Genomic DNA, 24,261 nt, shown 5'->3' with positions numbered 1-24,261 from the left:
TTACTCTTACGAAAGAAGTGAAAGACTTATACAGTGAAAATTATAATACACTGAAAAAGGAAATTGAAGATGATCTCAGAAAATGGAAAGACATCCCTTGCTCATGGATAGGAAGAACAAACATTGTGAAAATGGCCATTCTCCCAAAACTGTTATACAGATTCAATGCAATCCCAATAGAAATACCATCAACATACCTTATAGATCTAGAGAAATCACTCCTAAATTTCATCTGGAACCAGAAGAGACCTAGAATCGCAAAGGCAATTCTAAGCAGCAAAGACAAAGCAGGAGGCATCACAATCCCTGACTTGAAGTTATACTACAAAGCAACAGTAGTAAAATCAACATGGTATTGGAATCAAAACAGAGCTGAAGATCAGTGGAATAGATTAGAAGATACAACCACAACTACGAACACACTCAACCACCTTATTTTTGATACAGGAGCCAAGCAGGTTCACTGGAAGAACGACAGTCTCTTTAATAAATGGTGCTGGAAAAACTGGCTCTCCATTTGCCGAAAACTAAAGCTAGACCCATGTCTATCACCATGTACTAAATTAAAATCTAAATGGGTCAAAGATCTGAATATTAAAACAGAAACACTAAATCTATTGGAAGACAAAATAGGTAGAAACCTTGGAGACATAGGAGTAGGTAAAGAATTCATGAACAGGACTCAAACCGCACGGGAAATACTTCCCAGAATCAATAACTGGGACCACTTCTTATTAAAAAGTTTCTGCATGTCAAAAGAAATCTCCAGCATAGTGAAAAGAAAACCCACAAACTGGGAAAAGATTTTAGTGAACTCTCTCTCAGACAAGGGCCTCTTGTCTAAAACATATAAAGAATTAAAGAAACTCAGACCTCCGACATTCAAAGATCCAATCCAAAAATGGGCATCTGAGATGAATATGCAATTCTCAGATGAAGAAATGCAAATGGCAAATAAATACATGAAAAAATGCTCATCATCATTGGTCATTAGAGAAATGCAAATTAAAACCACACTGAGATACCATCTCACTCCTGAAAGAATGGCCAGGATCAAGAAAACCGACAACAAATGCTGGAGAGGCTGTGGGGAAAAAGGAACTCTCCTGCACTGCTGGTGGGAGTGTAGACTGGTACAGCCTTTGTGGAGATCTGTCTGGAGATTTCTCAAAAAGTTGGGACTGGAAATCCCATTTATTCCAGCTATTCCACTTCTAGGCATATTCCCAGAAGAACTGAAAGCATCATACCACAGTGATATATGTGCACCTATGTTTATAGCAGCACAATTTGTAATCGCCAGATCTTGGAAACAACCCAAGTGCCCATCAACTGAGGAATGGATAAAAAAGTTGTGGTATTTCTATACAATGGAGTATTATTCAGCTATAAAGAAGGATCACATTGAGATATTTATCAATAAATGGGCACAGCTTGAGACCATACTCATAAGTGAAATAAATCAATCTCGCATGTGTGAATACCGAATAGTTTCCCTAATGTAAGTAATGATTCAAATATATAAAAATATGTGGTAATCATGATTCCCCATTAGGTGGCCTTGAAGCCTTATAAAGTTTTCACTCATTAATTAGAAAGGCTTTATTCTGGGCTTCTTGATATGAAAATATTTGAAGCTAGAGTATATGAAGTTTTACCCAAATATTTCAAGGAAAAAGACACTATGGTAACTACTATTAAGTCAGGTTATAAGGTGGTGAAGTACTAGGTTATTGAAACAGTCATGCTATGACCTCTATTGTTATATTGTTATGTCCTGTTTTATCTCAATCTCCCCCTTATTGTTTCAAAAAAAATTATTTAGTCATTTCTTATGTTTGTCTTAATTAAAGAAAAAATTCAAAAAAATTAGGATATATAAATAGTAACTCTTTTCGATTTCCTATTAACTTGTTTTGAAGTCCTGTAGTACTCCCACGATCTTGTTTTGACTGATTAGACTCTGTTCCATTCTATATGATAGTATCAAGTTTGAAGACATAGGCAACTACTTTGAAGACAATAAGATTCACTAAGATACCCATTCTGGTTTGACTATTGTCTTCTTTGGAAGTCCTGTAATGTTTACAACGCCTAAGTTTTATTGGTCTTGTTCTCTACTGTTTTGTCCAACTTTATAATATCTAATAAGATAGACAATTCTTTTTAAGGAAACAAGGGACAACGTTGATAACCATTGTTGATAAACTTGTACTCTGTTCTACACCATGTGCTACGTCTATCCTTGGTATTGACTGACAGCTTTGTTTTGCCATATTTGACTGTATTCTTCCCCCCCCCAAAGAAAGTAATAAGCACTAAGGAGTAATAAAATCCAAGATGTGTAAATTTTGTTGTAAAAAAGAGAGGGAAAAAAAAAAAAAAGAAAAGGAGCTCTAACGGATATAACAGCAAGTGTGTTTGGGGGTGTTAAATAGCTGACTTTATCAATGTTTTTGGAACATTGAACACAGCTGTTTGCAGTCTCCCTGTTTGAATGTCCACCTTGTGTTCTTTGATACTGTGATTTGAGGAACTATTTTCAAGAAAATAGTGTGTAATCTACTAGCAGGTAATTTCTTACTGTTATGGTTTTTTGTTTTGTTTTGTTTTGTTTTGTTTTGTAGTTCTGTATTGCGTGTACCCTTACGCCGCTTTGGTTTGTTTTGTGTTTTTCTCTTTTTCCTCTTAAATTAAAAAAAAAAAAAAAAACTTTAACCAGAGAAGCCCACTGGGTCTGGAGTTCATTATGGAACTTCATAAATTACGGATTCAGTTTCATTAATGGATAATGGCTATGTTGGTTTGCCAGGGGTATGCTCATGTTTAAGTGTTAAGTGCTCCCAAAGCCTGTGTATGAAAAGGTTGGTCCCCAGCTGGGAAGGTGGCAGGACCCGTAGCATATGAGGTATAATGGGTGGCCGGTGGGTGTTCCCTTGAAAGGGATATTGGGACCCGGGACCATTCCTGTCTCTCTCTTCATGCTTCCTGACTGCCATGAAGTAAACAGGCCTCCCCCATCGTGCTCCCCATGAGGTCCTGTGGCCCCACAGGACAAAGTGCTGGACCACATGGCCACAGATTGATACTTAGACAGCTGCCTTCCCATGTGTCCTTTCACCGTGGCCTCTGCCCAAGTGTCAGCGGTGGCTTCATCTCTTCTGCTGAGAAGCACATTACTTGTACAGGGTGAGAACTGTGCTCAGCAGTTGTCCACCTTGATAATAGCATAGCCACGGGAATCCTCTCCAGAAGAGGAATGGCCATCTTTGCTCACAGTGTGGGAGGCTTCCCTCCGTAGTCACTTTGCCTGGACGTTCTTGGGCCTGCGGCGAGGCGGCGGTCCTCCTCAACTCATGGCAGGTGGGAAGCAAAGGAAAAGACGGGAAGATCAGAGACCCCAGTGTCCCTGGAGGGCAGCCAGTGGGCCCCACCTCCCAAAGGCTCTGCCTCCTTCCCCAGCACCACTTCCTGGGACAAGGCCTGTCACAGAAGACCTTTTGAGGGACACTTTCAAACCATATTGACCTCATCCAGCCTTAATGAAGCTTTATACTTTATAGCCCTGCCCTCAAATACTGTCACAGCCTGAAACACTGTGGGTTACAGCTTCAACATACAGGTTTTGAGGGACAGATCAGCATCTAACATAGGCTTGTTCAGATGTTTGTAAGATTGGTAAGTTATATCTTTCAAGGACTCTTTTTATCTACACTGTCAAACATACTGGCATAGTTTGCCTATAAAATTTAATTATCATCCTGTTTATTCTGAGGGTTCTGTGGTGATGCCCCCCGTTTTGGTCCTGAGATGAATAATTTGCATTTTTCTCTATATATAAAAACAGGTTTTGTTAGCAATTGGTCGTGACACCTATGTAAGGAAAATAGGCTTGGAGAAGATTGGTGTCAGCATCAGTGAGAGGTCAGTATGTGTGGGGCTGCAAGTCACCTCTTAGAACAACATTTTCATGCTCTCAATCGATTTTACAAAAATGCTTCACCAACTCTGCAGTTTGTCAGTCAGTAACTTACTGTGTACCTTAAAGAGCTCATACACTTGACAGATTTTTTAAAAATAGTCATGGAAGTGTATTCACTTACCACATGAGAATATTTATGTCTCTGGTGAGGCAAGGAGAAAATTCCAAAGCTGCAAGGTGATGGTGGGGAAAATCAAATTAATCTCAGGCATCCCAGAATTGTACATGGCTTCGCCAGAGAGAGATTTTCTGTTAGAACTTCAGAAAGCCTTGCTGTTTTAAGCCATTGATTTTATGAATTATTGGTAACTCATAGTACATGAATTCTTTAGACAAAGGCCTTTATCTTTTGGAATAGTGTTCACCAGCAATACGATTGGTCATATCTTTTTTTCTTTTCCATGCCCCCAGAAGTGGCAAAATACCAGTCAATGATGTGGAGCAGACCAATGTCCCCCACATCTATGCTATTGGGGACATTTTGGAGGGAAAGCCAGAGCTCACTCCTGTTGCCATACAGGCAGGCAAGCTGCTAGCTCGCCGACTTTTTGGAGGCTCCTTAGAGAAGGTAAGTCTCTTAATATTGTTGCTATGCCATCAGACCCATGCATGTGTGTGTGTGTGTGTTGCTGATGATTAAGCCCCAGGCCTCATTCACACTAAACAGATGCTGTATCAATGAGCTACACTCCCAGCCATGAGACAATAATATCTTGATCAAAATTATTGTATAAAAAATCAGTACAAATAATACTGTGCTCTTGTTTTCTAAGTTTCCTCTATTTCCTCAGAGGTATAATTTATTTAGTATTGTAAGCAGTATTTATTCAGTATTGTAAGCAAATATCTTTGGTTTCTACTGTGACCCAGATGTGGTATTGGGTGAGACAGAAGATCCCATAGCTCCAGCCCCAGGGCCTTCCGGGTGGGTGGGGACCCCAAGTCAAACAGGCAGAAAGGACGAGAAGATGGAACATGATTTTGTGCTGGAGAGTGTTGTCAGCCAGTTACTTTAGGACCAGGGTAAGGACCAATGGCTCCTAACTGACAAGATGGAAAAGTAAGCAGTTGTATGTGATGGAATAGAAGGTGTGCTCAGCATGGTCAGCTTGCAGGCCTGGCCTCTGTACCTGCTTGGTGTGTGCACTTGGTAGCCAATGGCCTTTCAAGACTTGAATGTCAATCATCTACCAAGCCAGTGATGTGACTTGGATGTTTTGTACCTCTCATGTTCTTGGACCCAGTGCTCAGAATGGGCTCTGCAGGCTGAGTACCTCAGAGGTGAGAACGCAGAGGACTTTCCTGGTGGTCAGGTGACTCAGGTCACAGCATGGAAGTGCAGAGTGCTGGGTTGTGCTGAGGACTCAACACGTCTTACAAGTGATTCCCAAACAGCGCTGCTGTTCCAGAGGCGCTGAGGACAGCCAGGAATGGCAGATAGAGGGTGCCTAGGAGGTCCCCACCAGTGTTTGCAGGAGGATGAGAAGTGCTAAAAGCATTCCCCACAGGAAAAGCTGCCCATCCACTGTGCATCAGGCATTTTGAGGTAGGGGAGATAGTCTAAGATGCGGAGAAAGCATGAAAGTTGGGTAATTTTTGCTCATTTTTCTTCATTTATACTGGGTGCGAGGATAAGCTTCCCCTCTAAGCCATGGAACATGGGCTCAGCAGCCAGTTAGCCAAGGAACACAAGCCCAAGATGAGTCAGACCCTGCTGCGACTTTCTCAGCTGTTGCCTTGACTTGCTGTGACAAAAGATTGGAAACTATCAATTTAGAAGAAAAGGTTTGTTCTGATTTCTGGTTTCAGTCCCAGGTTCCATGGCCTGTGGAGAGAGGTAGCACAGCCTGGTGGGCATGCAAGGAGGTTCATGAGTAGCAAGATAAAAGGCCCAAGTCCCAGCATCCCCTTCAAGGCCATGTCCCAGTGACCTAATTTTCTACAGGCCCCACTGCTAAAGGGGTCCAGCAGTGCCACCAGCTTCCATATGTGGGCTTTTGGCTAGCATTCTTTATTCAGACTGTTCAGCCATGTTGGACAGAAGAAAAATAGGTGCCTGGTCTTCTAAGGTTTGAACATGGGCCAGGGCAGCATGGGGTGAGGGTACATGAGTTCATAGACCCAGACTGATGGGAAGCTGCTCTGTGTGATCCACAAATCCCTTCCTTGATTGATGTTTTATTTTTCTTTGGGATAACAAAGACTAGAAACTCAGACTTGGCAGCTTGAGGGAGTTCATCCTAACAGTCACAGGATTCATAGGCAGCCTCACAGAGCTCACCATGCTCAGTGAGTCCATAGATTTGGGCAGATCCAATTCCCTGTCAGCAGGAGTAGGGTGGGGACACAGTTACAGGAGCACTGTTGGCCTTTGAAGGGCTATGGCAGGCAGGCCCTCAACCCTCCCGAATCCAGAGACCTCTGTACCCCAGATCAGCCCCTCCTCCGGGCCACCAGCAGTCCCACTTGCTCGCCTGCAGGCAGAGCTGCATAACTGCAGAGCTACAGAGAGTCTCTTGTGCAGTGTCCATTCTACCCTGACACTGTCTGACAATGTGTCTCTAGTGTCTTAATGTGCACTCATCCTGGCCCTGGGGTGTCACTGCACCTTGCACCCATGAGTCATCTCCCCTTGTGGGCAAAGAACAGAACTCAGCCCCACCACCAAGCTGCGTGCTTGTGTGGCCTCTCTGTTCTCTGTGGAACATGGAGAGTGCAGTGGCTGGCATGGGCTTAGCTCCCAGTGACATGGCAGAACTCATGGTTAAAAGAAGTACGCAAGAAAGATAGAGTCCAGACCAGTAGGATGGAAAGAAATATCCAGGGGGATTCTTTGGGGGCATAAAAATAGTTCTACTCCCTGGATTTCAGCCTTTGACATACGGACTAGGGAGAGCCAGTCCTAGGTGTTGGTAGCTGGCCAGGGCCTGGCTCTGGCCTTGAGTAAGTGATACATTCTTGGTCTCTGTCAGTGTAACTGAAAATGTCCAGATTAGTGATGTTGAGCCGGTATGGTGGCATATACCTGTAATCCCAGGATATGGGAGCCTGTGGCAGGAGGATCATTGCGAGTTCAAGGTCAGTTGGAGCCGCAAAGTGAGACCCTGAAAAACGAAAAAGAAATTGGTGATATTGTAAGAATCAGTTACACTGAATTATTCTGATATGCTTTTTCTTTTGTAAATATTTGTATTATGGTTATTTGCTCAAAAAGGTGTCACAAAATAAGAAAAATTATATTTTATCTTTCAGTGTGATTATATTAATATTCCAACCACAGTGTTTACCCCTCTGGAATACGGTTGCTGTGGATTATCTGAAGAGGCAGCCATTGAAGTCTATAAAAATGAGAATCTAGAAGTAAGATTGTGTTTTGTTGTTGCCTTTTTAAGAGTTACCCTTTTAATCAACTATTTCTCTTTGCAATCTCTTCTTACCGTTTTGCAAATTAGAACACTGTTTTATTTTAAAAATTATATTCTTGTTTTAAGAGAATTAGAAATTAGTTTAAACTGTCTCTCTAGTAAACTAATAATAAAATTGGAGCTGGGACAGAGGCAAGTTGTAGTCTGTAAGCTAGAACCTTGAGGTACAAGGAAGGATCTGGTGTCTACCTGAGCAAGCTTGGACCTAAGAGAGCAGAGCACCAGTTTAAGGTCTCTAGGAACACTGGGGCAGAAGTGGATCCTAGCTAGGAAGGAACAGTTATTGCAGAACTAGGGATTGGAAGGTGAGCTCATGTTTCCTTTGACTTCTGGGATTCATGCATCTGTCTGTGCACACATGCAGTTTGTTCTTCTGTCTCTGCGGTTGATTTGATTTGCTCCTCAGAGCACATAGTGGCCAAAAGATAGCCTTTCTTCTGTGTCTGTGTTTGTCCAAGAGCTCTGGTCTTTGAGGACTCACCTGGGCACATTGCTGCCCAGTCCTAGCTGGACTGCATGGGCTGGGCATCCCTTAACTGTGCTGGCATGGCCAGCATCCTGTCACGTAGGGCCTGGTGTAGCTGAGGTGGCAACCCCCAAGTGGGCTTCCACTGCTGGCGATTCAGGTTCCTAAAAAGATGTCCTCTGCCCCAGCCCTGTCCAATAGTAACCTAAAACAGCTTTTTATATCATTTTGTAGTGAGTATTTTGGCCTTTTTTTCCTCCTCACCCTCCTAATATAGAAGAAAGAAAAATAAAAAGTTTGACAGTTATTAATGCTTGATATTTTTGTTTTTTAAAATACTCAAGTTATTAAATACTCAGTTTATTGAATCATACAGTGTGAAATCAGGGGGAAAAGATGAAGTGAGTTCCAGTACTTACACTAGGGAACCAGCGGGAGAGCCACACTACCCAAGTCCCTTAACCAAAGTTCATGGGTCCTATAGCTATCTGCTTTTGCTGCATCAGGCTTCACAACTGTTGATGTGACTTGAATTGTGAAGCAGTGTCCAGAGCCACTGTCTCGGAGCTGTGGAGTTGAGTAGAGCCCTTGCTGCCTGCAAGGAGGGCCTGACAGAGAGGCCTGTGCATTTCCGTAAATTTCTGTGTTCCTGGAGGTGCCGGATGCCACCATCTCGCAGCACTTGTGTTCATGGTTCAGCTTGGTGTTGCCAAGATGGCAAAAAGGACCCTGTCCTCCCACAGGAAGGCTGAGCTCTTTGACTGCTGATCTCTGCTTCTGATTCCTGAGTGGCCAACACAGAAGCTGCCATTCTTTGAGCCCTCAAAACTTAAAGTGACAGTATTCTGGCCACCACCGTCCCACGGGAGTCAGACACATAAGGAAATGTTTGTCAGGATATTGACCAACCACAGGGAAAATAGCAGGAGCCTCAGCAGCCATGCACAGCAATGAATGCACACTTTGCAAAAGAGTGAAAAACTTACAGGCAACAATAGTTCTCCACAGGGAAATCTGAGCTATCCCTTAGGAGGATACATGTGACTTCCATAGCCACCACATCCTATCAGCCAGCTGTTCAGTTCTCAACCAAAAGCAGCAGAATCAGTGTATCAATTTGCCCAGCCTGCCCAAACCACAGACTGAGTCACTTAAACAAGAGATTTATCATCTCACCTTTGGAGCCTGGAAGTCTGAGACTGATTATGAATTCAGCAGAGACCTGGGCTTCCCTCTCTGCAGGCTTGTGCTGGCTGCTGGTGTTCATGTCATTCTGTTTGTTCCCATAGTGTCTCCCTGTGTATGTCCTTTGTAAAAACACTAGTTTCATTGGATTAGGGGGAGCTGGATATTTAGCTCAGTGGTGTAAGCACCTGCCTGACTACAGGGTCATGAGTTCAATCCCTGGTACCAAAACAAAACAAACGAACATTGGATTAGGGATCCCCTATACCCTAGTATGACTTCATCTTAACTAATAACATCTACAGTGACCCTATTTCTCCTGGGGGAAAAAATCTCTCTAAGATACTACAGGCTGGGAATTCAACAAATGATTTGAGATAATTTAGACATAATTCATCTCGACAGTGTACAAATACCAAGAAAGTAAACCCCATGCATAGAAACATAATTTATCAGAAATTATAAAGCCAGGACCCGTGAACTCTGTATAAGGGATTCAGATGGTCTCCTCCTAGATCATGGGAATTTTTAATCAAAGACATTGTATCAACTGTCTTCAGTATGTTCAGTGAGCCATAGGAAACTATGAGCAAAGAACTAAGGAATCAAGAAAACAAATGATCAAACCAAGGGTATCAGTAAAGAAATAGAAAGGACAAAACCCAACCAAACACACTGGAGCAGAAAACTGTCTGAATTGAAAAACTCACAAGAAGGATGTCTTAGTTACTTTTTTTGTTGCTACGACAAAACACTCAATACCCAAATTTAAAGGAGAAAAGGTTTAACATAGCATACAGTTTGTAGAGGTTTCAATTCACAGCTGACTGGCTCCACGGCAAGGTGGCGTGGCAGAGGGACATCACAACGGAGAAACAGCTCATGGCAGACAAAAGACAACAAAGTAATGAAGCAGCAAGCCACAAGCAGTGACCTTTTTTCTGTACCTTATGTCCGATCAAAGCTACCAAGTGTAGGACCAGGCGCACTCATACCCAGGCTTAACCCCAGCGTCACACTGTGAATCAATGCCAGCATCACATCCTTGATCTCAGCAGCACACACCCTAAATCCAGCCGCCTCAAAAAGCCCGTCTGTGACCACATGAGGTTTTAGGGGAACATCTACATGCAAACCATCATAAAGAGCTTAGAACAAAATTGGAAGAGGCTGAAAGAGTCTCAGCAAACTTGAGGATAAGACAATGGAAATGATCCAATCTGAGGAACAGAGTAAAAAAGAGTAAAGAAAAATGAGAAGAACCCACAAGACCCACAGGACACCATAAAGCACTGGCATGCACATGGTTGGGTCCTTGAAGCTGAAGAGAGGCAAGAGGGGCAGGAAAAGGTTCAAATGAATAATGGCAAGAACTCCCAAGTTAATAAAAAACACGGGCCCACACACCCAGACAGCTCAGTGAGCATCAGGCTGGGTGAACTCAGAGATCCACAACTATGCCTGTGGGGTTTTTTTTTTTTTTTTTTTGGTCTTTTTTTATCTGTACTGGGGATCAAACTCATGACCACACACACACTTGCAAAGCAGGCGCTTATGCTGCTGAGCTAAATCCCCAGCCCCTACAACTACCCCTGTTACAGACCAATTGTCAGATTCCAGACAGTTTTGGGAGTAGTCACCAAACAGCTGATTTTTCGTCATAAACCATAAATCATATAGGCCAGATAGCAATGGAATGACATATTTAAAGTCTGGAGAGAAGAAACCACCTAAAAATTCTGTACTCAGCCAAAGCATTCTTTAAAAATGAAGGGAAAATGAAGATGTACCCAGAAAAACAAAGGTAGAAGGAGTTCAGTATCCTCAGAACTGCCGCAAAGGATCGCCGAGAGTCCACTACAGGCCCAGGTGAAACACAGCAGACCGCAACTGGAAGGCGCAGGAAGCAGGACCCCTGGAGACCACAGCATCACATATAAATGCAAAAGCCAGGGGTTTGTCCTTTTGGTTTCTTTGGTAACTACTCTCTTTTGCCTATATAATTTTAAAAGGAATTAAAACAATAATTATGAATCTGTGTTAATGAGCTTATGTTGTATGTATATGTAATCTATGACAATAAGGATGTAAAAGGCTGAGGAGCAGAGATTGAACTGGATGACCACAGATTTAGGATATTGATTAAAATCTCCAAGGAAATCATTGGTGAAACCAGTTTGAAATAGATACAAAAAAGGAAGGAAGAAAGGAATCAAATATGGTACTCTCCAAAAAGTAGAAATAAGTACTAATGGGGCCAGGATTTAGCCCAGTGGCATAAGCACCTGCCTGGCAAGCACAAGCTCAGTTCAATCCCCAGTACCAAAAAAAAAAGTACTAAGGGAGGAACTGAGCAACAAAATAACTTCGGACATCACACTTAAGAAACCAATGACTAATCCAAAGTTAAGCTGCGTGCCTGTCTTTTAAGAATTAGAAGCCACCTTAGCTCTTAAGTGTCGGTCTGCGCTGCGGTTTGTCTCGGTGTGGTGTATGGTCTCTGTGAAGTTGGGTGCTCCGCTCTTTGAGTGCGGCTTTCCACTTGCCTCTGCGCAGTGGAGTACTGGAAGCCCTGGGGACTGTGTAGCTGAGAGTGTAAGGTGCTGAGAGACCTCGGGAAGAAAGATAGCTACAGCCTCTTCCAGGGAGAAGTGTGCATAAACAAAGCTTCAGACAGGAAGACAGGTGGAACCGGTTTAAGCATGTTTTTTTTTTAAACATGAAGATACAGAGAGAGAGAGAGAGAGAGAGAGAGAGAGAGAGAGAGACAGAGACAGAGAGAGACAGAGACAGAGAGAAAAGAAAAAAAAACAAGAATTAGATACGAGGGCCTCTGGGTAGGTTAAAGTACTCGGGGACAGAGATCATTGTCTTGCATAATGACTTTGAAAATAATGTTGAATAACTGTACGTAACTTGACCAAAATTAAAATTGAAAAAATGTCATAAGCAGTAATCTGAAGACTGAATAGAGGGTAATAGGGAGAGCCTAATCGATGACATAACCACTGTCATTACAGTGTGCAGTGTAGGCACACAGGGGACAACACAAAATCCAGAGCTGATGCAAATGCTCCAAAGGGTTAAGATGCAGTTCAGGGCACCCGTTAAGTTGGTGAAAAAAGACAGCTCAGCTGCTGGGGGCTGCCAGGAGCCTGTCAGGACAGAAACAAATGGATCCACACCTCACACTCACTGTAAAGAATGAGGCCAATGGCTTTGGGTAAAATCCTCAAAGTTAGAACACACGTTTACCAAAACCCCAGGGAGTAAGGGACACAGGAGGGGGGATAGGAGAAAGTGGGACCACCCTTACCCTGTAGCAGGGACTGTCGAAGTAGAGGCTCGCTGCTTCCAAAACCATGCTGGAAGAGACTGTCTTTAACCCAAGGGATATCTTTAGGAAATTGGATTGGGAAAGAAACATTGGTCTTCTCTCCTAACAGTCAGACACTAAAAAGTTACCATTAAAATGAGTATAAAAATTTCTCTTCTGTTAAAAACAGTCATCTTGTTACAAGGAAGTATTCACAGTGCTACTTTTCAGTAATAGTGTCATAGCTGCACATGCACCAGCCCTGGACACTTTCTCAAAATGACTGTGTCCAGCTGGGATCATAAACAATTTTGATCCACCTGCTGTGGTTTACAGCTCAAAATATGCTTCTGTGTCACTGAGCATTGTTCACCGTCTTCTTTGTGGGGTGGTTGAGGGGCTGACTCAGGAGAACAGCATCATTCCCAGTGGTGGAGGGGTGTGCTAGGGCTGGGGTCCTTCGGGGCTCTGGCTGGGACTCGGGGTAGAAGCATACAGTGCGCAGTCCCTGCTTCCAGGTGGTATAGGTCATATACTACTATGAATGGCGAGCATGGTTGTCACAGCTGCTCTTCCTTGATTTGGAGTGGCCATGCATGCTCTAGGCGGTGACTCAGTCTTCACCTCTTCAGCCCACCTGGGTCTAGTGTGCTGCCAATCTGTAAACTCTATAGATGTTTGGAAATTGAACTGAGTTGTTAGGGTTGTTTTCTGTATGACGCTAACTGACGACAAGTCAGGACACTTCTGCAGGTACTGTTCCGGGAGCTCCTGGTGAGATGCTCCCATCCCAGGCCTTGAGTCAGCTCCGCAGACTTCTGAATCTCTGCAGGCTGTGTGAAGACCGCTGTCTGTGTAGAATTAGAGTGTGGCAAGGAGTAGTCTTCATGGATGTTCACCTCTGCCTTTCTCTCCCTCTTCTCATCACCAGGTGTTTCATTCTTTCTTCCTGCCACTCGAATGGACAGTGGCCCGCAGGGAAAGCAATACTTGCTACGCGAAGATCATCTGCAACAAGCTTGACAGTGTATGTAACATGACTACAGCTGAAAGGGTGCAGTCCTATGTATGTTGGCCCAGCCCAGCATGTTGTAGGTTTTAAAAAGGTGGCCCTTGTTGGTAGGATTTGGAGTTCTTTCACCTCATCAGTGTCCCCAGAGGACACGTGCACAGAGATTGTCAGGGTGGATCAACACTGGGCTGACAGGTCCCAGAGGTCATCTCCACTGCAGAGTGGTTCAGGCTGGGTGGTTAGGATGGGATGAGCATGGAAATTGGGGTCATCACCCACCATGGTGCATGGAGTATGTTTGCGTGTGTGTGTGCACATGTGCATGTGTGTGTGTTGTGGAAGCAGATGGAGGTGTGTGGGAGGCCTGGGAAGATGCTCACCCCAAGTGGACCCTAGGAAGGGCAGAGGGGTGACAGGCTTCACATTATAGCAGCAGAGGGGGTGACAGCTGTCCCTGAGGTATCAGGACAGAGCCTGGGAGCTCCCAAAACAGCTGAGAGTACAACTTGTTGGGGACCTGCTTTGTGAAGATCTCGGGTGTAGACCACAGTGGGGAAACCCGGTTCTTCATTCTGTAAGGGTTTGCAGTCTGGGGCAGGGAGGGCCTCAGCAGTGGAGCATCTCCTGGCATGCATGTGGCCCTCTTTATTCTCTCTGCACAGATCAGGCATGAGAACATAGGTATGAGTAACATGCAGCCAGCGTTGTGAGGATGAAGTGTCTCTGTGCTGTCCTGTTCTCAAGATGACAGAAAATGGGGGTCCTGGGCCACCAGCCTGTTGGCATGTGTATTAGTCAGTGATTTACTAGAGAAACAGATAATAACACAAGATACACAAATGTATACGAAATGTATATGCAAAAATGGCTTGCAATGGCCACCCACAGAGTTGCATAAAGAAGCGTGCAGAGGGTGTTCTCACACTAGAGACCAAAGGTTTCAGTCCAGGATCTGGAGCTCCCTACCATGTCCTGTGCAAGTCCATGTCAGGGGGCCACGGGGTCTGCAGCAGAAGGCTGGACAGTCCACACTGGAAGGCAGGAGATGACATCCAAGGTGAGGAATAGTGGAGCTCCTCTGAAGAAACAGAAACAGATCCGTTCTTCATTTCCCTTTACACCATCCAGGCGAGAAGCCAAGCCACCCTGGGATAGGTCTTCACACCCCAGGGTGCGGAATTGCTGAGTGGATTTAGTTAAGCTTCTCTTACTCAAATTGACACAAGTGATCACCTCACAGGTTGGGCTCTGGGATTTAGTCCCTGGGAGCTGCACTTGTCTCTGAAACAGTGATGGGAGGATGGTCACAGTGGCCCTGGCATGCTGCCCTGTTGAACAGGCCGGCAGACCTCTCTCTAGGGTCAGTGTTTGAGGACTGCATTCAAGTCCTTTGAGTAGAAGTCACATGGGGCTAAGGTGGGAGTGGTGGGAAGCCTGCCTGCTTTCCTTCCTTCCTTCCTTCCTTCCTTCCTTCCTTCCTTCCTTCCTTCCTTGCTTGGTTGGTTTGTTTCTCTCTCCATTTTTTCCCCTTGAGACAGAGTCTCACTGTGTAGTCCTAGACAGTCTCAAAGTCAGTAATCCTCCTGTCTCAGCCTCCTGAATGCTGGGGTTACTAGTGTGTACTGCTGTGCCTGGCTGGGCAGCCTTTGTGAAAGGAGCAGGGAGACAGTGATCCATACTGCTGCCCTCTTGACCTGAGGTAGAGGCTGGGAGGGCCCTGCTGGGATAAGACCTGTAACCTCTTCACAGAGGTGCTGGCTGTAGCCACTAGCCCCAAGCAGTGCTTGGGGCCTCCCCCACCCCATCCCTTACCACCCTCCTACTCGCCCTCAGTGCCCACCAGGTCCCTAGGTTGTGATCTCACACTTGATACCAGCCACTAGAACAAGACAAAGTGGCCCCTTTCATTTCTCCTCTAGATTTCCTTCCTTCCATCCTTCCATCCTCCCACTCTTTCTCCATCTTTTTTTGTGGCGCTAGGATTTGAACATGGGGCCTCACATGAGACAAGTGCCCCAGCCTGAGCAGCACCCCAGTTGCAAGCATCCCTTCCTGTGTTTGTGAAATGGAAAAAAGGTTTTAACTCTGCTGTATGGAAAGCATTGCACACTTCCTGGCCAAGGCCTGTCTTTATTTTCAGTTTCTAGTGGAATCGTCACCAATGCCCCTCTCCCAATTTGCTGTATGATGCAGCCTGGAATCTGACCCCACAGCTGCCCATGGTCCTGGCACCTGCACTTCTACCCCATCCAGGACCCTGAGCACTGTATGAGGTCGGCTGCGCTGACCCAGCCTGGATGGCACTGTCTGCATGGCCAGAGATGCCCCCTACTTGGTCCTCTGTTCTCTTTACTGTTTTTTCTCCATAACCCTAAATAAGCACACTGTCCCTGGACTCTGATGGCGAGTCTTGCCTCTATTGCCAAGGGTCGCTTGCTACGTACAGGCAGACCTGGTGATAGACATCTGATGACAGCCAGCACAGGCTGCCCCTCATCTCTGCTCCTGTTGGAGACAGTATCCTGCTTCCCTTGCTGGTGGCTTTGCTTTCCAGTAGCCCTGATGCCTTGGGATTGATTTGGCATTTGCACTTTAATTCAGAGTTGCTGTGTTGTTGTTGCATACTGTCCCCAGATAATTCAGCAATTTACATCGCCCTAATGAACTCCTTTATGCAGTGGGCAAATTGCTTGTTCTAGTAAATTTGAGTGCACATTAACTCTAGCCATGTATTTACTGGCTCATTTAACAGATTCCTGCCGTGGCTCACTTTCCTGGTGATGTTCTCTGCTCACTTGAACACTGGAGTTTTCCTTTCCTGAAGGAGAGGCTATAAATCTTAATGTGAACTTGCAGGGGGTGGGTTTCTGTTCAGATCATTCACCTACTGGATTCTCTGTTGTTGCCTGCATTAAAGGACCGTGTGATAGGATTTCACGTTCTTGGACCAAACGCTGGCGAGATCACTCAAGGGTTTGCAGCCGCAATGAAATGTGGGCTCACGAAACAGCTGCTTGATAACACTGTTGGAATTCACCCCACATGTGCAGAGGTAGGGAACAGAGAGGTTTCTTTCTTGACTTCAGTTGACCATTTTAAGTACATGTCAGAAAGACTTTTTCTTAATGTCAGGTTTGTTTTTGTTTGAGACAGAGTCTCACTGTATAGTTCAGGCTGGCTTTGGACTCTCTCAGGTGTGGCCTTAACCTCAGCCACACCTCAACTCATTGCAATCCTCCTGCCTCAGCCTCCTGAGTGCTGGGATTACAGGTGTGCACCACCACCCCTGTCTGTTTTGTATATTTTAAGGGACAGTATGGGTGTTCTCCCAATACACTGGTAGCAACTGTGTATCTGTGTTTCCTTCCTTGTGCACAGGTATTCACAACCCTGGACATCACCAAGTCGTCGGGACTGGACATCACTCAGAGGGGCTGCTGAGGCTAGTGTGCTGCTGCTGTGTTTCCTTGGCCACTTCTCATTCCTTCCAAAGACACCAGCCCTGAACAGGGGGTGGAGATGAGAAGGTGACAGGGACACAGCAGCAGCAGACAGCTGCAGGGACTCTGGTTGACACGCAGCAGGTAGACTGCATCTTTGACGCCCTGGCTCGGAACCCTGTTGGGGAGCCTGGGCTGACTCCGTGCATCAGACCTGAGCTTCTCCTAAGACCTCAAATGGCACTGGTAGCCCAAGTGACCCCTCCTGGTGCCTCATGTTTTTATCCTCTCACTTTGTTTTCTACAAGGGTATTTTTTCTATGAAGCCAGTTATAAAGGCAATTTCTGGCACAGGCCTGGCGCATACATGCTTGGGGCCCATGTGTCTCCAAGCACTGGGTACAGATTGCATTAGCAAGAGAGTGTGCCTTGGCCAACTGCCCTGCCTCTCAGGTGCATCTTACCTCGTGCCTAAACCCAGGCGTTGGCATCCCCTGGTGATAACTCTCGGGACTGCTTTCCTCACACTACTCCAGGCCATCAGAACATCTCATGGAAGAGAAAATACTTGAATCTCTTTTTCATGTTGATCTTAAAAATCCTATTATAAAGTTTTCACTATTGTTTTATGTGAAATATAATTTCAAACTGTTGGAAATGATTCAGTTGCAGTCTGTGTGAGTCAAGCTCATAAATGAATGGTGGCATTGGAGGTTGCATGTGGACCTAAAAACAGCAGCATCTATTCTCCTGAAGCAGGGGGCAGCTGGTGACCTTTTGGAAAAGCTCTGCTCCTCTTAAGGAGCTGGATTCCAGGCTCTTTCCAGCCACTTGTGTCCTGAGTGGTGCCCTAGTCACTTCGCTGGCACCATTGCCTGGGGACATGTATGTGATGGGCATCATGCCATCCTCTGCAGGTGAGATGGGGCAGGGCACATGGGGATGGCTGACTTAGGACCTGAATTAAGCTGCTTTTCTACTGGGGAGACAGACATGCAAATGTGACTAAACTGTCAGAAGGTAGTCACTGCTGTAAGGCAGGACATTGTGAATGGCATGAGATCCTGTGACTTCCCATGTCACATGGGGTGGGGCAGCTGAACAGTGCAGTGGGGGCAGCAATACTTGAGCTGAATGCCAAGGGGACGATGGGATTCCAAAGCCCAGAAGCAAACAGAGTCAGTGAAAATAGCAAAATAGGAGGTAAGTTTTTTAAATTTGGAGTTGGAGATGTAGCTCAGTGGTAGAGCACTTGTCCAGCATATAGCAGGCCCTGGGTTCCATCCTCAGTGCCACACACACACACACACACACTCACAAGATTGTCCAGAACTCAAAAATGAAAACAAGGAAACCTGGAAGCCATCACCTCCTGCCTGGCACTGAGTAAAGGGGGAAGTAGCCCAGGGCCACCCAAAGTGACATTTCTAATAGAAAACTCCATGTGAAGCCATAACCCTGATGTGTGGTGACAGCAGGGAGCCTGCTGGGAACAGGACCTGGCACTGGTGTGGAGGCCACAGGCTGATTATCTTTTTTTGAGGAACTAAAGAACTCACATATAAACCTGTCTGCAGTTGGCTTCCTCCCAAGCTTCCACTTTCCTCTTGTCTCTCTTTTCTCCTCAAGTCACAGGAGGGCAGAGAGCCCCACTGCACTGTTCAGCTGCCCCACCCCACGTGACATGGGAAGCCACAGGAGGGCAGAGAGCCCCAGTGTATTGGTAAAAAAATTACCCAGAAGATAAAACTCATATAGCTCTAATAATACATAAAAAGCTACAAGGAAAAACTGACATTCACCCTTACACTGGAGACTTTAATATATCACTAAGTAACTTACAAGATCACACACACAAAAAAAAAAATCACTAAAGATACAGATCTGAGTAACAGCTTGATATAAGGAGCTTAGAATGCTCCATGATGACTACTGAACTCAGGCACATCTGGAATAGATATTTGCCATGTAGTCATAGGTGGAGGCTGAGCTTCCCACATTTCATGAGGTGGCATTCAGATAACGTGGAAACAGCAGAATTACAGCCATGATAACCAATGCTAGGTACCCAAAGACCTTAGGACCTGCTGGGTGGGCTGGGAGTGGGGTTTGGAGGTGATGGGGGCATGCTGCAGAGCCAGGGGTCGGCATGGAAGCAGGGACAGTAGGGGAATCCGCTCTGAAGAATGACATGCCTGGCACTGTGTCAGAAGAGAACAAGAAGTCACCAAGAAGCAAGCCCTCCCTGCAAATGGACGCCATGCATGGGCTGCTGGGGAACAGCCAGATGCCAGCCCCTTCCAGCATGCAGGCTGGGAAACGAGAACCAACCCTCCACCTCCCTCACCAATGATAACTATTGAGGTAAAATACAATTTAGTTCTGTAGTGTTTAGTGTTTCACTTACTTTGCAGGTCTAAAGCCGATAGTATGATCATGTATTCAGAGGATAACAACATGCAGTATAGCATCTATGGGGCAATCTCCTGAGGATGATAGCCATTGTTAATTCACTATCATCTTGTTTTGAAGTCCTGTATCATTTTCATTGTTTTATTGGGTTGGGCTTTATTCTGTTTTGTTTGATTTTATTATATCTGATGGCATAGGCAGCTGATTTCCTATTGTTTTGAAGTCCTGTGTCACTTATACTGGTTTGTTTTATTCTATTTTATTTTGCTTGGTTTTATTCTCTTTAAAAATTAAAAAAAAAAAAAAACTGGCACGCCTGGCAGTGCCTGATCCTGTGACAGAGGAGATGTCACCTGAGTGAATCACACAGCTTTTCCTGTTCTCCATTCACCAAGTTGGACAGTAATGCCTGCCCCAAAGGCTTATTCTCTGGGAACCCAGAAGCCTTCCTTAAGTTCCTGCCATGCAGCACACTGGTGTCAGGCAGCTTGGCCTCTAGTGATGAGCAGAGGCTGGCGTGAAGGCTCTGGTGGCCACACTGCACTAGGAAGCTGGCTGGGTGACTCTAGGCCGAGCAGCACTTGTGCAGACCTTGACTGTGGGAGTCAGCTCCGGGGGCTCTGATGGGGAGTACTTAACCATGAGCGATCACAGCCTGTGTTGTCCCTTTGTAATATGGCAGTGTCACAGTAGCACACAGCAGAGGGAACAGTGTGGCACTTTCTGAGTTAGGCCACAAACAGACTGCAGCTGAAGTTGTCATGTCTGTTTCCCCTCCCCTCGCCCCTCTCCCCTCTCCCCTCTCCCCTCATTCCTCACTCTGGAGGAGGAAGCTATCATGTCAGGAAGACACTCAGGAAGCCCAAGGTGAAGGCCAGATGGTGCAGAACTGAAGTCAGCAAGAAGCTGGGGTCTGGCAATGCCTGTGCAAATGAACTTGGAAATGAATCAGGCTTCCCTGAACCTGTGCTTACCAGACCTTAGGCCACAGATACGCAGTTTGGTCAGCCCCAGGCTCCTGGCCCTCAGAAACTACAAAAGAATAAATACTGGTTTAAGATGCTAACTTTTTGTAACCCAGATAATGCATTCACCAAGGAAATTAAAATTAGTACAGACCTGCTCACATAATTAAATGTCTTCTGGGTCATTTGTTCCTAGGACAAACACAGCAAACCTGTTGTGGAGTTGGGAGCTCCACAGAATGAGGCTGGAGCTGCACCTCATCACTGTGCTGGTCCATCTGCACCCACAGTGGGAAGTCGGGCAGCCCTGTGGAGGGCCCTCTGCCTCTGGGGGGCTGTGCAGTGGGCTGGTGCATCCCTGATAACCTTCTTTGCATGACCCCTCACCATCAGAGCTCAGCAAATGACCACAGGCAGACAAGGTTGTCATGCAAAGCAGTTTATTAAACCTAGCAAGGGAGAGCACAGCCTCAGTTGATGCTGGTATCATCTCAAACAGGTTGGGGGCCTAGAGAGCTGGGGGGACTGGCAGAGATTAGTAAGTGGGTCTGTGTAGGGAGCTGTTGAAGCTGGAGATTGATCGTACGTGTGGGGCTAACACAAGTCCAACCCTAAAAACAGCTCAAAGTAAGCTATATAAACAAGCTGTCCCAGCACTAAGAAGGCAAGGCGCCCAGGCCTGCCAGGCAAGCAAGCTGCTAGGAAGTGGGGTTGAAATTGACATTCTTTGGGAGTGTATGGAGTGTATAAGTATGCCACACTGGCCAAGCAGTTCCTTTCCTCCCATAAGGAGGCTAAGGGCTCCACCTGACCCCAGCTTTGTCTCTTCTTATAAATTTTCTTATCCTTCACCCCAAGAACCTCAAGAGCCACATGGGTCACAGCGTATGGCACCTGGAAAGGGGCCAGGGTAAGAAGAAACAGTGGGCTAGGGGACACTTCTCACTGTGTGAGCACTGGAGAGAAGTATAGGGAGTGGGCAGTAGTCATCACAGGAGTGAACTGATACATCATCAGGTGTAAAACTTGGGGATAAAAATGAGTCCATTAGGGCTAGAAAAGGGGGGGGGGAGCTAAATAGGCTTGAGAGAAGCCAAAGAAACAAACAGGCTTGTGAGAATTCAAAGGGAAAGTTGGCCTACCAGAAACCAAAGGGGAAAAAAATCAATTTTACTAGTTGTTAGGTATGGGACAAATACGTTCTATAGAATTGCAAATGTATATGGAACTGCTGGTTGTGTGCTTGATTCTAATATTTACATTTTTGTGTGGATCTGGGTTAGACAGGATATTAATAATTGTAAACCTATGGAATCAAACACAAAGGAACTGACTCTGGGTACTGTTTTAGAATCAAGTGCTGCACAGGACAAGGATGATAGAGCATCGAAAAAACCCGATAGAGCTTGGGCCCTCTGACATTGCTCAGTTAAATAGGAAGGAACAGGGGGACAGAGGGGACCTTTCCGCACTAAGTAAGGCTTTCATCTCAACTGAGCCACAAGAAGCAATTCCTGCTTTTCAGCCCAGACAAATTCTGTTGCATCACGGGTTGGAATTTCTGCTCCCAGGGGAGTAGAGCCACTTTCTCTGTGTCTCTTGCAATTGGCACTAAAAGCAGCCAGAATGGGGAGTACAGTACATGGAGAGTTTTCAACATATCTACCTGGTTACAGAACTTCAAGCCCCAAAATCGGGGACAAATTGTGCATCTTTATGAAGTGGCACCTTTTAAGTCACTAAAAGAATTAAAACATGCTACTGCCACCTATGGCCCTACAGCCCCATTTACCTTGGGTTTCATAAAGCTCCTAGAACAGCAAATTATGGCCCCAAATGATTGGAAAGCAGTAGCTAAAGCAGGTTTAAATCCAGGGGATTATTTGTTGTGGAAAGGCAATTATTTTGAATTGTGCACAGATCAGGCTTTGTGCAGTGCTGCTCAGAACATAGCTATTATAAAAGACATGTTGATAGGAGAAGATACCTTTGCTGCTACAGGCAGTCAACTTGCTTTTGATATGCAAATGTATGACCAAATTAGAATGGCAGCCACTAGAGCCTAGAGGGAGTTGCCTAAAGGGGTGAGACCTCTCTGGATTTGACTTCTGTTCATCAGGGTCGGGATGAACATTTCAGGATTTTGCAGCATGCTTATTGCAAGCTAGTGAGAGAATTATAAGGACAAAGAAGCAAGTAAGTTAATAGTCCAATAGCTGGCTTTTGAAAATGCAAATAAATGGTATAAAGAAGCTTTAGGAGCCCACAGAAAACTCGCTACACTGTCTGAGATGATTCGGGTTTGTGCAGATATTGGCCCCTCATATACACAGGGGCCGCACTGGCAGCAGCTCTCACTGAGGTTATCTGTCCACAGCCTAAGGAGAAAGGAAAAACCAAGCTTGCTTGTTTTCTTTGCAGAGGGCAGGGACATACTGCTCAGAATTGCTCTGCTGCTGCACCTGTGGGAGCAACAGAGCCACAGTCTGTCCCTTCAACAAGACCGCTTACTATCTGTCCAAAGTGTGGTCCAGGGTATCAGGGAAATGCATGGAAAGCTAGAATAGATGTGGAAGGCCGGCCCCACCAAACAACGGGGGTGCTCTTTTCAATTCCTCCCAGCACCCCCTTCCTCAGTCAAGCGCATCTCTGCATCTCCCATCTTGCATCTCTCACCTCTGGTAAGCAACAAAAGCCAGCTGAGGCTTGGACCTTGGTCCCTCCCAGATTCATACAAACTCCTGAAATGGGACCCCAAGTTATTCCTACTGGAGTTGATGGGCTTTGTGTCAAGGAACAGAGGGTCTTTATGAGGTCTCAGCAATTTCACTTTAAACAGTCTCCAGGTTTTTCCAGGTGTCCTCAATGCTGAGCACACAGGGGAAATCAAGGTTACCATTCCATCTGCTCAAAACACAGTCCAAATCATTCCAGAGTCTCCTATTGCTCAATTGATCATTCTTCCCTTAACAAAATTTGGAAAATCTATAAACAAGGAAAGGGGACCCAAAGGGTTTGGTTCTTCTGATACTTACTGGGTTCAACAGAAGCAGGATCACTCTGAGATGGAATTGATCATCGAAGGAAAAGCATTTAAAGGGCTTTTAGACACTGAGCAGATGCTTCTGTTATTGCTCAATACCATTGGCCTAAGGCATGGCCTCTGGATTTGGCAACCACAGGTCTGCAGGGTGTGGGCGGTGTTTCTCACCCTAGTAGAAGTGCTTTAGTAACCTGGAGGGACGCAGAAGGCCATTCTGGACATTTTGCCTATGGGGGCATTTCTGGTTAGCCCTAACTCTTCAGGACTCATCAGATGTTACAACAAGGTTTTCCTCCCTCGAGGGATTGGTAAAATCAATCAAGGAAGGAGAGAACCCCTTCCAATAGACCCAAAGAAGGACTGCTCAGGCACAGGATACTCACCTTCACATTTTCAGGAGGGGCCTTGATCTCTTCTCCAACCCCACGGACAGCATCCAAGATAACTTGATGTGTGATAACCCTGTTTGGGTTGATCAATGGCCCGTCACTCAGGAGAAGCTCATGCACTGGTTAAGGAGCAAATGATGGCAAGGCATTTAGAACCCTCCAATAGCCCTTAGAACACCCCAATTTTTATAATATGCAAGAAGTCCGGAAAACGGAGATTATTACAAGATTTGCAGGCTGTTAATCAAACAGTGGAACCTATGGCAGCACTTCAACCAGTATTACCCAGTCCCACAGCGATCCCTTTACATTTTTCCCTTATGGTGATTGATTTAAAAGACTGGTTTTGTTTTTTTTACTAACCCCCTTCAGCCTCAGAGTAAGAAACGTCTTGCCTTTAGTCTACCTTCCATTAATCATCAGGCCCCTATGCACCACTTTCAATGGTGCTGTTTGCCCCAAGAAATGGCAAATAGTCCGAATGTATGTCAAGAATTTGTGGCTGCAACTACTTTGTCAGTCAGGCTTATCCGTTTATCTTACTCATTGTATGGATTATATGCTATTGGCTCATGAATCTTTATCCACTTTGCACCAAGTATTTATCCAATTAGGCCATGTCCTTC

The 24,261-nt window shown here is 45.4% G+C and overlaps 1 protein-coding gene across 1 annotated transcript in view; it reads left to right on the top strand.

Moving 5' to 3' along the window:
* Positions 1 to 17,487, top strand: part of Txnrd3 (thioredoxin reductase 3) — a 42,916-nt gene extending 25,429 nt beyond the window's left edge. Inside the window, exons 12-17 of the mRNA XM_063237582.1 lie at positions 3,848 to 3,924; positions 4,394 to 4,550; positions 7,235 to 7,342; positions 13,306 to 13,401; positions 16,304 to 16,438; positions 16,765 to 17,487. Coding sequence (XP_063093652.1) covers positions 3,848 to 3,924; positions 4,394 to 4,550; positions 7,235 to 7,342; positions 13,306 to 13,401; positions 16,304 to 16,438; positions 16,765 to 16,827 — 636 coding nt within the window. The 3' untranslated portion in view covers positions 16,828 to 17,487. The remainder of the gene's footprint in view (positions 1 to 3,847; positions 3,925 to 4,393; positions 4,551 to 7,234; positions 7,343 to 13,305; positions 13,402 to 16,303; positions 16,439 to 16,764) is intronic.
* The last annotated feature ends 6,774 nt before the right edge of the window (positions 17,488 to 24,261 follow it).

The sequence above is a fragment of the Cavia porcellus genome, unplaced genomic scaffold, assembly GCF_034190915.1.
Source record: "Cavia porcellus strain 051 isolate PalLab524CR breed Dunkin Hartley unplaced genomic scaffold, mCavPor4.1 scaffold_27, whole genome shotgun sequence".
Taxonomy (NCBI): Eukaryota; Metazoa; Chordata; class Mammalia; order Rodentia; family Caviidae; genus Cavia; species Cavia porcellus.
Note: the sequence above shows the minus strand (reverse complement) of the source record. Positions and strands in the feature narration are given on the sequence as shown.